At 50.5% G+C, this 14,571-nt stretch overlaps 5 protein-coding genes across 5 annotated transcripts; 2 read left to right on the top strand and 3 right to left on the bottom strand.

Annotated features, from left to right (window-relative positions):
- Positions 1 to 2,195: 2,195 nt before the first annotated feature.
- Positions 2,196 to 3,843, bottom strand: VFPPC_09161 (hypothetical protein; the record flags this gene model as incomplete). Its single annotated transcript, XM_022428644.1, has 2 exons — positions 2,196 to 3,367; positions 3,420 to 3,843. 2 exons carry the CDS (start codon positions 3,841 to 3,843, stop codon positions 2,196 to 2,198), a joined length of 1,596 nt encoding a protein of 531 aa, XP_022284220.1.
- Positions 3,844 to 4,821: 978 nt separating this feature from the next.
- On the bottom strand, positions 4,822 to 5,430 carry VFPPC_14551 (hypothetical protein; the record flags this gene model as incomplete). The annotated part of the gene is made up of 1 exon (XM_018292319.1): positions 4,822 to 5,430. The coding sequence occupies one exon, from the start codon at positions 5,428 to 5,430 to the stop codon at positions 4,822 to 4,824; it is 609 nt and encodes a 202-aa protein (XP_018140876.1).
- Positions 5,431 to 7,469: 2,039 nt separating this feature from the next.
- Positions 7,470 to 8,474, top strand: VFPPC_09162 (hypothetical protein; the record flags this gene model as incomplete). The annotated part of the gene is made up of 1 exon (XM_018287746.1): positions 7,470 to 8,474. One exon carries the CDS (start codon positions 7,470 to 7,472, stop codon positions 8,472 to 8,474), a length of 1,005 nt encoding a protein of 334 aa, XP_018140877.1.
- A 1,378-nt stretch (positions 8,475 to 9,852) lies between these two features.
- Positions 9,853 to 10,614, top strand: VFPPC_16450 (hypothetical protein; the record flags this gene model as incomplete). Its single annotated transcript, XM_018294203.1, has 1 exon — positions 9,853 to 10,614. The coding sequence occupies one exon, from the start codon at positions 9,853 to 9,855 to the stop codon at positions 10,612 to 10,614; it is 762 nt and encodes a 253-aa protein (XP_018140878.1).
- A 583-nt stretch (positions 10,615 to 11,197) lies between these two features.
- On the bottom strand, positions 11,198 to 13,174 carry VFPPC_09163 (ubiquitin conjugating enzyme; the record flags this gene model as incomplete). Its single annotated transcript, XM_018287747.1, has 9 exons — positions 11,198 to 11,213; positions 11,285 to 12,147; positions 12,211 to 12,379; positions 12,447 to 12,458; positions 12,514 to 12,610; positions 12,684 to 12,705; positions 12,766 to 12,860; positions 12,953 to 12,986; positions 13,145 to 13,174. 9 exons carry the CDS (start codon positions 13,172 to 13,174, stop codon positions 11,198 to 11,200), a joined length of 1,338 nt encoding a protein of 445 aa, XP_018140879.1.
- Between the last annotated feature and the right edge of the window lie 1,397 nt (positions 13,175 to 14,571).

The following is a 14,571-nucleotide window of genomic DNA, read 5'->3' as shown; positions in this document are numbered from 1 at the left end:
AGTTATTACGGAGACCTGGTGAGGGTGAGACTCCCATCCAAGTTCGGTTTGCCCACCCCCTTCATCTCCCAGCCTACCAAGTGGTGGATGGGTGGTGCCGGACTCTGGCACTTGTTGAACTGGACAACGACTGGGCTCCTGACCCGATTCACATCGTCATACCCGAGATCCCTCGAGATGTCTACAGTACGACATGCAGGTTGTCCCTGCTGTCTGTCCGTATTGTTTCTCGTGCTACGCACTTGTTGTACTCCTGGCTTTGGGTTGCTGAGCACGTCCTTGTTTTCTTTTATTGTTTTTCGTCTGAGGCTTCTTCAGTGTCATTCGCGCGTCATCACTTAGCATGCATGCTACCGAGGAACCACGCAGATCGACTATACCGTTTCTGCTCAACATCGAGCACGCACATTGTGCTGAAGTTGGTATACGAGAAAATAGAATGAACAAACAAGGGAACCATTTGGCGGCCATCCAGCCACAAGAGCGCCAGGCAGGGCTGAAGTACTGGGAGGGGAAAACAACATATTCGTGAGGCAGACATGTTGCCATCTTCGGCTGTATGCATTGATCTTGTCCCCCAACGAGGTACATTTCTGTTGGTCTGGCTGAGCCACTGCTTGGGCTCTTCCTTAGGCGTTTTGCTTCATTGTGAATGAGGCTGTCCTCACAGAAGCGCCAGAGGTAGGCAAACTGCTGTAAACAACAACCAGCCCCATTGCCGACGAGAGACGCTTCTCAGTCTACTTCACAGTGCGACCTGCTGTGCAAGATCGCCAACAACCCGTTTGAATCTGCCTCACGATGCTGATGATTTAATTGCTTTTGGTGGCGTGAAGCTCTTGTCCTCGGGCCCGATGTCCTCGTCGCCAATTGAACGGTAGAAATTCTCCGATCTCCTTTGTTGTCATTTAGAGTTTCGGCTCTGTCCTCGCGACAGTGGGCCGCAAACTTGCTTTCAAGGAGCCCATGAACCGTGGTGGTGTCTTTTGTCTTTCCAAGGGACATTAATGTGGTGCGTGGCGCACACATGGCATTCCTTTCGTCTGGCCGATCATGAATTTTCTGGACCTCATGCAGATCCGCATATCCTGAAGCTGGTAACCACTCTTCAACCTCAAGTCATTACCTACGGAGTACTCGGTTGCCAGATTGGCCCAACACCAAAAAATTCGAATTCAAATTTAGGCTTGACTGTCTCTTTTCTGAGATGGCCAGAGGGGCCCAGATGGGTCCTTTGTCCAGGGATGCTCCCGCAGGCAATATGGAACGATGACATCAAATACAAGGAGCAACACAAAGCGGAGCCCAAATGCCTTGCCAAGACTGCAAACCTGGGTAATTGGTTGTTTCCGCCTCAGGCTTGTCGTATCTAGCAAAGAATCAATTGGTGTGCTTCTAAATCTACCCGAGTCGTGTAACGATTGACTGCAAGGGAGGTTACATGCTTGATCCCGAGAGCTGGTTGTGGGAATGAGGAATTAAAGTGCCGCCGTGGTTTTGCCCATCACACACCATCTTGAGCATTGTCACGAACAAGAAAAATTTTCTTGGTCCGACGTCACGTTTTGGGGCATGAAGAAACAAGCTTTTTGAACTGCCGAAGCTGGTGTGTGCAGATGCCGTAAAATCAGACGAAACCGAAGCCGACGACGTGCCAGTATATGCGTTTGTAGAAATATCCTGGACCCCGCCGTGACTGATACTCATATGACATTGATAGTTTCAGAGGCTGTCCAGACTTCTGTCGGCTTGCCGCAAATCGACTGCTCCCAGATCCAGCGGAGAAGTATGGGCTATACAGCTGGGACTGGTCACCGCCTGTATTCGACGTGGATGATTTCGGTCGGAAGAAGCAAGATACTCTAACGCAATATGCTTTCCACCTACTAAATCCAGATGTCAAGGGATCGAATAACCAGAAGCCTTGCAGATTGTATAGAAAACGATTGTCTCCCATGTTGAGACGGATTGTACGATGAGACGCTATGACACGCGCAATATTCCAATACAAAAGTCATGATTTACGGATACTTCGCAGTGAGTAATACATTCTGTACATTGCCACCTAAGTACTCCAAATAAACGAGCCAGCCAACCTGTATGCCAATAAATAAAGACCAATATACCTCCACCTCAATCCAAATGCCCAATGCCCAATGCATCTCTCCTGACATGACTCAACCGGTCAAACTAAATCAATCTCCTCTTACGAGCTGCTTCAACCTCTTCTCAATCATTTCCCTTCCCTCCAAAGTACCCCAGACTTCATGCCCCGCGCCATTCACAATATCCCACTCCTTCAAATTATCCGTCAAGCTCGTCAGGTCCCTCTGTTTTCGCTCCCAGTCCTTACTCCGCTTCACTTGTATGCCGGAACTAATAACCACCAAAGGCGTGTCCTTTTCTTGAATCTGGCGGCTACTCTTGACATCTCGCTTCGTGAAAGAATCCAATACTAGGCTTTCCTGGAGCTTGGCAAAGATGAACTTTCCGCCCTGTTGCGAGGATCTGCCATACACGCGATCCTGAGAAGTACGACCTTTGAAGATCGCACCTGGGAGGCGGTCGAGTCCAAGGGGAGATATGATACCACGGAGCCAGAGTAAGAATCCGCGGCCAGGTGACGCCATCGGTCCGAGGAGGTCCTCGTGAAGAGGATCAATGAGCAAGAGCCCCTTCACATCGTGGCCGTGACGTGAAGAGAATACGCGCGAGTAGAGGGAGCCAATACCAGCGCTGGCGAGTATCCAAGGTCCTTGCTCACCGGCCTTGGCGAGAGCTTCACTGAGCACATCGACTGCGAAACCAGATGATAGAGGAGATGGTGCAGTGTCTGACCATGCTATGCCAGGGCGGTCGGCGAAGCAGTATCGTGAAATAGAGCCGTTTCTTATAGCATTGTTTGCGAATGGCCATAGTCCTTCTTCAACAGGTCGCTCTCCTCCCTCGAAGAGCACAGTAGGAATTTCTTCCCCTTGCGCATTCGTCTTGTTTCCATGACAGTATACGTGGATGCGGTACTTGTCCCCATCAACGCCATACATTTGTCCTGGGGCAGAAAATCCAGCATCCAGTGATCGAAGAATAATGGTAAGTGTGATTAGAACGACGGCAACAAGCATGACGACAAAGGCGACAGTTGAGACCATGACTGCTGTCCATTCCGTCAATGTTCTTCTCGTCTCAGCACGACCCGTTAACCTCTCCTCCTCCTCTTCTTTGCCCCATTTCACCATTCGGTCTGTAAGGAGTGTCCAGAGACTCATGTGCAGGGCCCATATAACGCTCACAATACCAACCCATCCTTCCTCATATCGTGTCTGCTGGGAACCGCAAGAAGGATAATCATATCGAGAAGTACCAAAAACTGCAACCAAGGTCAGTCAAACGTAATTTCACACGACCACAACGGAATGCACTCACAGCCATTACAAACGCCAGAATCCGAACCGCCTTGCTCGGCACGCCAAAGAAGATGAGAAGAAAAGCCATGTTTGCCATTGTCAAAGTCGTAAATCCAAACGCAAGAAATCCACTGCCCCGTGTGTGAAATCCTGGCGGTGTTGCAAAGGAAGACACCAACAAGAGAACCCACCAGACGAAGGTGACGGCCGTGAAGAGCAACGTCAGATATCGCAGGATTCGGATGCTCCACAGGTTATATGGCGATACTGCGGGATCGTCTGGTGTCAGGAGGACTCGGTTCGAGTCTCTACTTGAGTCGACGCGGTTGGGAAGCAGGCGAGTATGCTCGTCGGGTGGTGCCTGCTCCGACTCTTCGGTGGACTCGCGGTGTTCTCGGCCATTTTGGTCGTCATCCTTCTTTTTGCTGAAGAGAGGCATTGTGGCGATGGTGCGGCGACGTGGTTAGATTTGACTTGCTGCTGAGGAATCAAGCCCGTATACCGTCCGTGGGAAGGTGTGTTTACCCACAGCTCAAGTATCGACAGCTCCTAGAATATGAAGAAAGAAATCAAGATCGCTACCCTTTGCAGAGTCGGTCATGAGTCTACTATAAACACAAGGTATGGTGCCGCCCTGTCTTTCAATACAATGAGGTATGCACACGGTTGCTTCTAAACGGCCATCAACACCCTCTTATTGCTCTTCATGTCCCCTCCCCCGGATCAAGAAATACATGCGCAATCGCAATTGCCCATCACATTTGCCGTTGTCCGAGGCAAGAGATACGTCATAGCCAGATTTGCTCAGAAGCTGGGAAGGAGCTGTGGCCAATCAACGGCTGCGATGCGCAACGAGCTAGTGCCGTTACAGAGACGATGATGAACTCTATTCCCGCCCGAGTCCGTCCATGTGAGTCTAGACAACAGAACTTGGCTGCACCAGCAGAATACAGCGTCTAGTGACTGTGCTGATTTCATTGGTGTACGAGCAGCATTCGTCGTTCTTTGGCGCTGACATGGTTGGACGCTCCAGCTACATTTTATTGCATGCTGTGATCGATAGTGGCTGGTGTAGATTCGGCATGGAGATGGATCTCGTTGGGAAAGCTGAAATGGGCCCGCAACATGTCTCAGATCATGGTTGTATTTACCAGGGTATCGACAAATATACAAAAAGGCCCAATTAAATACAGCGACAAACACATCGCCTGCAAGAGAAGGCAAACCCAAACGCTCCCCGCCTGATGGATTAAAAATATCAGGAGGACCAGCCCATTCTGATCCTCCATGCCCTATTGGTATAGCAACGCCGTGCTACTGACGAGGCCGTTGTCGTCCGGAAAATAAACGCTACTCGATGGTCATATCTCATAATATCTCGTTTGCCATTCGGCTCCCATCCCTGGTAACAATGTATTCACTCTACCCAAGGCGCAATCTTCCTTGCGTCTTTCGTGCTCGGGTTTGATCCTGATGAAATTCCACTGGACCGTGACTGCGATCCGCTATGCTGTGTGTATTGATGTTTCGTCGAATTCCGCCTTACTCTATCCTGCAACACTTTCTCGGGGTTCGGACCTGTCGTCGAAGTTGTCACTCCATCGGGAACCTTGCCTATGGGCAGGTGCATCTTGGCTGCGGCATCGGGGTCTCCAAGTTCTATTCCGTAGCGCTGATATGTAGAAAGTCGCTGGTGTTTGAGGGCTTGCGCAGATGGTTCGCTGACGGATAACCAACTCTTTACGCTCTTAAGCCACCTCGGCTTGGTACTGCTGTTCTTTGCTGCTGATACCTGGCCAGATTGTGCGTCTCGCTTTGCTTCTCCGCTGGTTAAAGAGTAGTCGTAGCCTGAAGACTGGGAGTACGTCGAGGCAGAGTGAGACGCGACATAGTCATCCGATGCGATGCCGTCACAAGATGAGTCAAGTGTGGTAGATCTATGGTGTCGACGACTATGTGGTGGTGTTTGTGCGACAGAGTCGGTTCTCGACACTGACACCGACGACTTTTCTCCTCTCTTCCCCATCTTGACCCCCGCCGCGGGTATTTGCACAGAGAGCTGGTTGCTATGATGTCGCAGGATTGGAGTAAAAATTGTGTGTGTTGATATTGTCTTTGCTGGTAACAACGGATTTAGAGGCTTGATTTCCAACTCAGAAAGGTGGCGTGCTCTGGTTGAATCTTGTGAGGAGAAGACAACTCTAGTCGTTCATTTGAAGGCGAAACTGGCGGAGGGGTGTTGAAAGTGTTGAGGTAAGCGAAGGAATTATGAAAATGGTTGATAAAATGTCGGCAAAGTCCGAGCGACGGAGAATCCAAAGGATGATGAGAAATCGCAAAATTGGGTACACAGTCGCAAACTCGCAAACTCGCTGGACCAACCAGCCGAATTATCTCACCAACGACCTTGTCAAGTCCGGTCCAATCTGTAACCACCGCAACCACGACTCCTCAGTCGAAAAGAGCACCAAACGAACAAAGTGAACAGCAGAGACCAATGCTGACACTCTGCACAGAGTATGGACGCCGGGGACAACAAAAGGAAAAAGGAAAGCGAGGCCTCGACCACCACGGTCACCCATCTATATTAATAGTCAGATGCGGAGGGCCTGGGTCCTTGCAGCCAAGAGTTCTGGAGGCTTGGGAGAAAAGTATTTCGTTTTGCTCCGGCGCCAACGCCTTCTTCCCCCCATCCCCCTTGCGCCAACTCCCAACGGCAAGCCTAGGCCAACTTTGGATGCGCCTCTTTTGTACATTTATTGGCAAAAAAATAAACAAGCACATGCATTTTCCATGTCCGAAGCGAAAACTGGGCCGGCACCAACCGACGAGGACATCCTACCAGCGACTGCCACCTTTGTTTGTTCGGCCCCCGGAAATGGTGCCGTGGGAAGAGTGAGCATCCGCTCGCTTGCATAGTGGTTGGGTTTATCCTGAATATTTCCATCCAGTGGTATTGCTGATGCGAAATTGGCTCGTCAATGCAAGAACGTCGATAGACGTGTTCTGGGCTTGTTGGTCGTTGATTGTTGGTGGATTTCGCAGATCGGACATCCCTGCGAACTACTGCTGAAGAACAGGGTTCATGGGTCAGCATGCTAGTGGTCTAACTTCTAGAAATGAGCTGCTGAGACACACCATTGAATGTATGCCTGTCGCAATGATGCCAGGTTGATGGGTGGCGTGCGAAAAGAAAGTTGTTGTCGCAAGCTGGGGATGTTGAGGAAAGATGGAGATGCTGGTGCCACCAGAATCACCATTTTTCGGTGCACACACCCCATGGGGACGAGCAGAGCAGGCGAGATCTTGATGGCTTTGGTAAATTCAATTATTGCGCAGCTGTTGTGCTGATTAGTCGACTTGGGAACTACTTAAGTAAGTTTGCATTGTACGAAATTCTAACCGAAAAGTGCGTGTTTTTCGGGTCAGAAGCCCAGATTACCACTGCTAGGGTTGTTGCATACAAGGTGCGTAAACCTGGTGTCTGGTTTCCTTCAGCCATTCAACCAACCGACCATCGTCTACCTCGTCTACCTCATAAAATCTTCCAGGCATCAAATTTCACATCTTCACTCATCAGGGCTCGGCCGAGTGTCCAGCTCCAACAACGATAAATACATCCGCACATATAGCAGCGACCGTCTTCTTGTACTGTGTCGAGGACGTTCGTGGTTCTTCCGGGCAAACAGCATCATCTCGCTCAGCCCGACATTGTCACAACTATTGAAATATTGTTGCCTTGGCGGACAAGGGTAAGTGGCACCTGAAGCTTGATGGGCAGAGCGAATTGGTCGAGTTAGCTCTATGCGAAGCACCATAAGCTTGCAAAGGAGCTCAGCCCTACTCGCCCGACCGCGCTCTTCATCGTCTTTAGCCAGAATTGAGTATGTCGGTGGATCCGAAGGACGAGAGTGAAGAGACGTGAAAGTATATTGAGCATAAATATAACCATAATACACTTGGGTATATATACCCGTAAATGAGACTCGAATTTGGAGAAAGCAACATGTCAAACAAGTTAACAGGATATCAATCAGGTAGCAATATCGCATCACCAGGAACAAGATGAGATCTTGGCGGCCTATGCCCTTGATGGCGCTGACCCTCCCTTCTACCAGCGTCGCCAGCGTCCTCTACCCGCGTGGCTGTCATGCTGACAACTGCCTTCGTGCTGTTGAGAATCCCACAAGGGCAGCAAGTGCATCGTCCTTGTGCTCATCTATCCTGGAAACATCTCTCGCGCCAACCGCCACTGCTTCTCTACCTGCTTGGCTTGGTAACTGCGGCACCACGAGCCAGATATCAAGAATTAGCAGTGCCTGTGCCTGTTTTCTGGCCTCAACAAGTCTTGTACCAACCTCTACTTCGACTCAAAGGGACAGTTCTACATGTCCCACCATCCCTCCTCCTACCACAACCATCACATCTACCATCACCAACATACTCACCTCTACATGTGCGGCTCCCTCCACCATCACAATTGGAGGAACAACAGTCACTCTTTCAGCCAGTACGGAGACGGTAACAATAACGCCATCCACCAGTACCGTCACTTCAACGGTTACCTCAGCCTTCACTTCGACTATTGCCACTCCTGAGCCATCATCTTGTGGCTCCATTCTTGGCAATCCCGCCTTTGAAAACCCAAACAGGGAGTTGTTTCCATGGCGAATTGCCACTGACGGCCTTGGCGGCCCAGGAACCGGTGCTGGCCTCCAACAGGACAGTCCAAATAGCAACGTATACTTCGTCTTTAACTCTGTGCGCGGCCAAGCCAATCCGTTGATAAGATTGTGGCAAGGCATCTCAACATGTGCTGGCACTTATAGTGTACGCTTTCGTTTCAAAACTGGGAGCACTGGTGGATGGACTTTTGTGGCCGGTATGGCCAATACAGCATTTTCGTTGACTTCAACGCGTGCCGAGAGGGGCGTGTGGACGAACGTTAATCTTGGAACATGGGCCCTGGGTGATGGAAGTGGTGAGTTTCGCTTTGAAGTCCGAGCTGCGGGCCCAGGGACGGGGCAGTCGGTGGTATACATCGATGATATTCTGCTGGTCAAGATTTGATCTTTGGCGCATAGTTCATGAGTTAGTATGCGGCAAACAATGTCCAAATCGGCATCTCCTCCTCCATTGCTCGTAATCGCAATACAAGAAAAATTCCCATTGGCTGTTTTCCAAAGTTTTGGCTCTATGAGTTCACTCTCGCCGATTGATCTTTCGGGGGGAGATTGTGCAGTTGCCCGGCGGTGCAAGTTGTTGTCCTCAAGTCTTGGCCAATTCGATGTTGCTAAGTTCCAATTCAACAGGGATTGTGGTAGCCACTTGACAGCCCGGCTAGATTTTGTCGTTGAGGTCCGTGCTTCGGAGATTCCCAGCAGATCCATGCCCGTGTAGCATCCCGTTGACCCGCAAACTTTGACAGTTGGAGGATGGACTGTTTGCTAAGCGCCAGTGTCGCTGGCTCACAATCAACGGAGGCCGTGATTATCGAGTGTGGCCGCTCCAGCACTCCGCTTAGTTTCTTGGTTCGGATACACACTCTTCAGCCATAACCACGGAAGGAGACAGTATTATGCATACCTATGTACCAAGGCTCTTCATCTCGTGCAGATGTCGTCAACCTGACGGCACCATGCAGGCCACTAGCAGCATGGGTGCGGTCGTGTTGCTTGCGTAATTTCGTGGCCCTGTGAACAGCTGCCAGCCACCAATTTGTTGCTCATGGTCATTCTCACTGAATGACACCAGTAAGAAATTGGCTGTCTGAAGCAAACTGAAATAACATGCGGATAATTGGCAGAGAGGATTCATGCACATGTCAGTTTGCTACCTCCATCATCTAAGCGTGTGCATGGTGGACAACATTGAAAGTGAAAGTGCGGCTCACGACTCAAAACTGGGTCCCAGGCAACCACAAGGCGAGTCGTGGCAGTTCGCCATCCGTCACCGAACCTTGTCCATCGTGGAACAAAAGACGAGACCAGCCGGACCCACCCAAGCACCAGAACCCCCTCCACTTTGAGTGGCTGCAGCCGTTCAGCTTCTCAACCTCGCATTGTCGCGCAACACATTTGCCTCTCAAACACCAAGCGCCGATATCTTGGTATCTGGCCGAGCGTGGCTTGAGTCACTCGACATCGTGTAACCTCAGAAAAGGGAGTTTGCGAGCATCCTTCAACAAACCCTGGTCAAACCTTTGCATCCGCCAATCCGGTATCCAAGCCAGCAAGCAGGCCGTCGCGGCGCCAAGAACCGGCCAGTGCCTGCTCTGACGTCCCGCCTCAGCAACTGCCTGTCACGAACAGATTCCTTTGCCGAACATTGAATTTGTTTCGCAAGCCAGCCAGGCCAAACCAACTCGCTGTGCAGTGCGGCCACCATCTACAAACCCGCGTCATCACCTCATTTGAGATACTCACGGCCGGCTCAGCTCACTCTCACCATGCCTGCTCTCACAATCTCAACCGACAAACCCACCCGGTCCCGGTCGACATCCCCCGTTCCTCCTCCCATGTCCCCCATCACGCCTCCCCTAGCTCCGGCAAGACTTTCCGACGCCCATCCACCTGCAGGAACTCTTCCCCCAGCCAGACAGACATTTACCCATTCATCACAGCCTTCGCAGCAAATAGGCATTCCGCCACCTCCCCCGGAACCCATCGACTTTGACTCGAACCCGGACGTAATTGCTCTCAAGTCTGCCATATCTGTGCTCCAAGTCCAAAAGAAGCGAGCAACGGGAGACATACAGGCGTTAAACAGAGTCAGGGACGAAGCCTTGGAGGATCCGGAGTCCTTCCTGAAAGACCTGGCGGCAGGGAAGGTGAAACAGCGAGATGACTTTGTCTTTGGAGCTGTCGACAGCGATGACGAGGAGATGAAAGATGACGACTCAGACAGCAAGCGTTCGTCTCGACAAGAGGAAAGCTCTCAGCCAAGAGAATGGTCGTCGCTACCGAAACCTCAGGATGTCGTGCGCTGCCCTCCCGTAAACTGGGCGCAGTATGCTGTCGTCGGCGAATCGCTTGACAAACTGCACGCGGACCAGGTGAGCCGCCCTTCTCAGGGATCACCGGCCGTCTTTGGGTCCAACGGCATGTATGATTTGAAGAATGAGGGGAAGCAGGAAAAATATGCTGGGGTGGCAGCACCATATGCTCCCGGCAAGGACAGGATTGACCGGAAGTCAAAAAACAAAAAGTGATTGGGAGGTTGGAATGATGCGGCGGGGTTCACAGAATGCCTTGAGTTGTGGATACGAATAACTTCCAGGACTTGTTATGATTGTCACGATATAGGATAAATGAACGGCGTCTTGGGTTAGACTGGTTTACAAGGCCCTGGGTCACTGATACTGATACTGGGACTCCTTGTATGATATTATGACGAGCAGTCACTTATTTTAGTAATGTCACGACTGCAAGATGATTTTGAATACAGAGCCATAAACTGTCGAGTATTGAACTACTGCTAAAACGTCCAAGTTCGTAAGGAACTTGTATATCATCATAATAGCTAGCTCAACGATGCTTCGTTGTACGTATACAGCCATTTGACCTCTCACGCTTCCCCAGAAACGTATTTGTCTGAGTTATTGGCCCTCAGTAAGATATTAGTAGCTCTAATACTCGATTTCACATTCCTGTGATGCCATCCAATAGGGCTTTGGTATCCCCGTCACTTGACAAAAAAATACATCGCCAGACCGAGACGATAGATAACCCGCCCAGAATGATGCAAGTCATGATTCGTAGCATTTCCTCTATTGGAGAAGATGACGCTGTATGTTATTCGGGAAAATCTCTGTTCACAAGCGTTAGAAATAGCTTTACATGCGTTGGTGGGAAGGGTACAACGCGGTGGACAAGACTCACTCCATGCTCTGCTGGACTGAACGCCGTAGACGGCGGTTATACTGCTTCTTATCGTCCTTTCCGCTGCCCCAATAGAGCTTGGTTGCTTCGGGGTTGACAATCATTCTGGGATCGTAGGCTGGCTCGTCCTCTTCTAGTGTCGCTATGATGGCCTCAATGTGGGATTTGACATCTTCGCGCTTCAATGGATTCGGTATGTAGCAAGCCGTACCGTCGGGTGCAACGTGATGGTGGAATATTTTAGTCTCAAACTTGACGCGCGGTTGTTCGTCAGGGAATCGGGTGCTGAAATTCATTCTGATGCGGAACAAGCCGCCGTCGAGGTTGGTCATGGGTCGACCAAAGTAGGTGATTATCCACACAAAGGGGTTGCCGTCTTCGAGCGTCACATCGTGAGGCATGTCGCTCTTTTTGAAGTAAGCCGTGGCTTGCTCATACTGATGCTGTAGGTTGACGGCGACAGTGGACTCTTTGGCAACGGCTGCCAGACCTTCTTCCGCCCAGGCATCTGGCTCTGCGTCAAGCTTGGCTTTAATATTGCTAAGCCGTCGCTCAAGATCGGGGTAGTTGAATTTTCCCTCCATGCAGTTATTGCCTGGCATCTCGAACGGCATCCGCACAAAGTTATCCTGCAGCTTGACCTCTGACTTGCCCTTGGTGATTGCATCCAGATACGATTGGTGGTACCATAGGAACCGTCGTTTGCAAAGATCTTTGAATGGCTCGAACGGTACATTGACTTCGTCTTCGTCATCGGCGTCCTCGTCCTTAGCGTACATTTGTGCACTTGCACCAGTAGGGCTCAGGCCCAGGTAGGTTTCTAACCGCTGAATAACAGAAATGCGTAACGATTCGTGGCGAATCTGAATTTGGAAGGTGAGCGGTAAGTATTGCAAATAAATATTGCAAAATGCGGTGATACTTACTTTTTGTACATAGTCTTTTTGGTACACCTTGTCTGACTCCTCGTTTGCATCCTCGAATCCAGGTTCGTTTTCATACGGGTTTGAGGACAAGAGGCTCTGAATGGATAGGAGAATAGACTCAAGGCCCTGGGCTGATGACCATTCTTCTCCTCGTTCTCCGCGCCATGTTCTGCGAAGACGGAAAACGGTGCTGTCAACTTCATGTGTTATATCTTGGGTAGCTGATTGTCACTTACCCCAATATCGACCTACAAGGTGAGATTAGTATTAGGTATGATGTACCACAAAATGGCAGTTACCTACAAGCAAACTTTGCCATTGGCATAGATATTTGGGTTCAGTCGGCATCTACCGCCATTGGTAGTAACGCATTGCACGTTGGGTGACTTGGATGGGTACTCTAGAACTCGTTAGGCATTTCGGGTCAAGGCTGAGTCGAGAGAAACCCGGCAGTAGCGGATATCGAGGTTTACCTCTGCTAAAACGAATGGCAAACTGTAGGAAAGTTGTCAGCTAACATGCGTCTCATGATTGCCACAATTTCGGGAGTTATACTTCAAAGAAGCCAAATTCGTAAGGGGTCTCGTGAGGACCCATGACCAAAGCCTTTACATTGCGGACATCGATATCACGGCAGGCGACAGCGATGGCTGTTTGGCAATCAAGCCAAGGCAAAATGTTAGATAACGCTGGCAAGAGTGATGCAACATTTCATCGTCTAGTGCCGGATAGAGATACGTACCAAGATCAGAGCCTCTTTGAATGTCGCTCAGCTCCTGCAAAGCAAATTTGTTTTTTATCAGCCTCGTGAATCGAATTGAACCCCGCGATGAAAGCACCTCCCAACCAGACAGCGTCCAAGCTAACTTGACTTGTCCTCATGGAATGCGGGGCATCAGGCAGGCATTGAGTTGCTCGGTGCAGGATCACAAACCTTGGAGATCCGAATAATGGACTGATCCATGGCGACTGAGCCTACAAGAGGTAGGCACGATTCTGAGAGGAAGATCCAGTGGCAAAATGTGTGTTAGAATGAATGAAGCACGATGCATGAAAGAGGAAGTGATGGCACTGATGGGAGGTGGAATGCGAGGACAGTTTTGTGTCGTCGACTGGAAGTGGGATGTGAAGGCACTTGGGGGGGTCATTTGAAGGCTGTAAGTGGTAAAGTGGGCTCTTTGCTGCTTGGACCAGGCTGCCACAGTCTTCAGAGTTCAAACGGTCAACTGGTCTGGTCTGGTTTGGTTCGTGCAATGCTTTGGGCAGGTAAGTCCAAGCAGGGAGCCGAACACACGAGCACACGAACACACCTGATCATCAATGGTCCGGTTGTCAAGGTACAATCCAATGCAAGCTGGACATAACAGGCAGACGACTTGCAGTGAACATGGTCAGAATCAGTAGATCCGACGTCATGGCATATTTGAAGGACGGCAGCCTTGTTGGCGCCCAGGTCCCTGATGAATGTCAGACATGGGGGGGGCCTGGGGGGGGGCTGACTCCGATAGGCATCTTGGCTTGGCCGGACCCGGCTTTTGTTTGGTGTTTGGTGTGACTCCCATAACAGTTGGGCATAGCAGACAGGCCAAGTCACCCCCAAGCACCTAACTTCTGAGTTGGGGGCTGATTGGATTAATGTTGACTCGCCCAGCCCCGTCCCCTTTAGCCAACCCAACCAGCTGGTAGCGGAGTGGGGTCTGGTCTGCTGGTGCTGGTGCTGGTAGATGCAACGGGGTTCGACATTGAATGTTTCCAATTGCACTTCTTGACATTCATGTCCAAACATTTGAAGTTCAGCTCCAGCCTAGACTTGACAGGACTGAATTTTGAACTCAATGTTCTCCAATAGTCATTGCTACTTTGGAACTAGGCCAGGACTCAGAACCCACAGCTTCGATCAATATTCAACCTACAGCACTCAACAATGAAGGTGAAGCTCTGCAGGCGGCCGCGTCGCCCGTGTCAATACGGTCACTAGCCGATGGCTCTTCCATGCGGTCATCCGCCTACATTTGAACCATTGATCCATGCAGCTACATGTACCCCATGTTGATTACTGCAGCTTGCATCCGGCAAAGGCGTCTGGACTCTCGAGACTCTCCGTGTGCCTCTGCCGATGCTGATGCCGATGCCGTTGACTGACATCGAGTTTCACCCAGGCCAATTCACTTCAATGCTACAACCCGACCTGATTTGATTGGACCACCAACATTGAAGACACCCAGCACTTCTAAGCTGGTGTAGCATTGGGTGCTGTTTCGTGTCATGTTGTGTCTGGTTGGGTGCATGTAGTGCAGGTGGCCTTTCATGTTTGATGTCAGGACTCAGGAATTTGACCGGGGATACTCGCTGCCAGCACTT

The sequence above is a fragment of the Pochonia chlamydosporia genome, chromosome 6 (genome assembly GCF_001653235.2).
Source record: "Pochonia chlamydosporia 170 chromosome 6, whole genome shotgun sequence".
Lineage (NCBI taxonomy): Eukaryota > Fungi > Ascomycota > Sordariomycetes > Hypocreales > Clavicipitaceae > Pochonia > Pochonia chlamydosporia.
The sequence above is the reverse complement of the archived record's forward strand: the minus strand, read 5'-3'. Positions and strand labels throughout refer to the sequence as shown.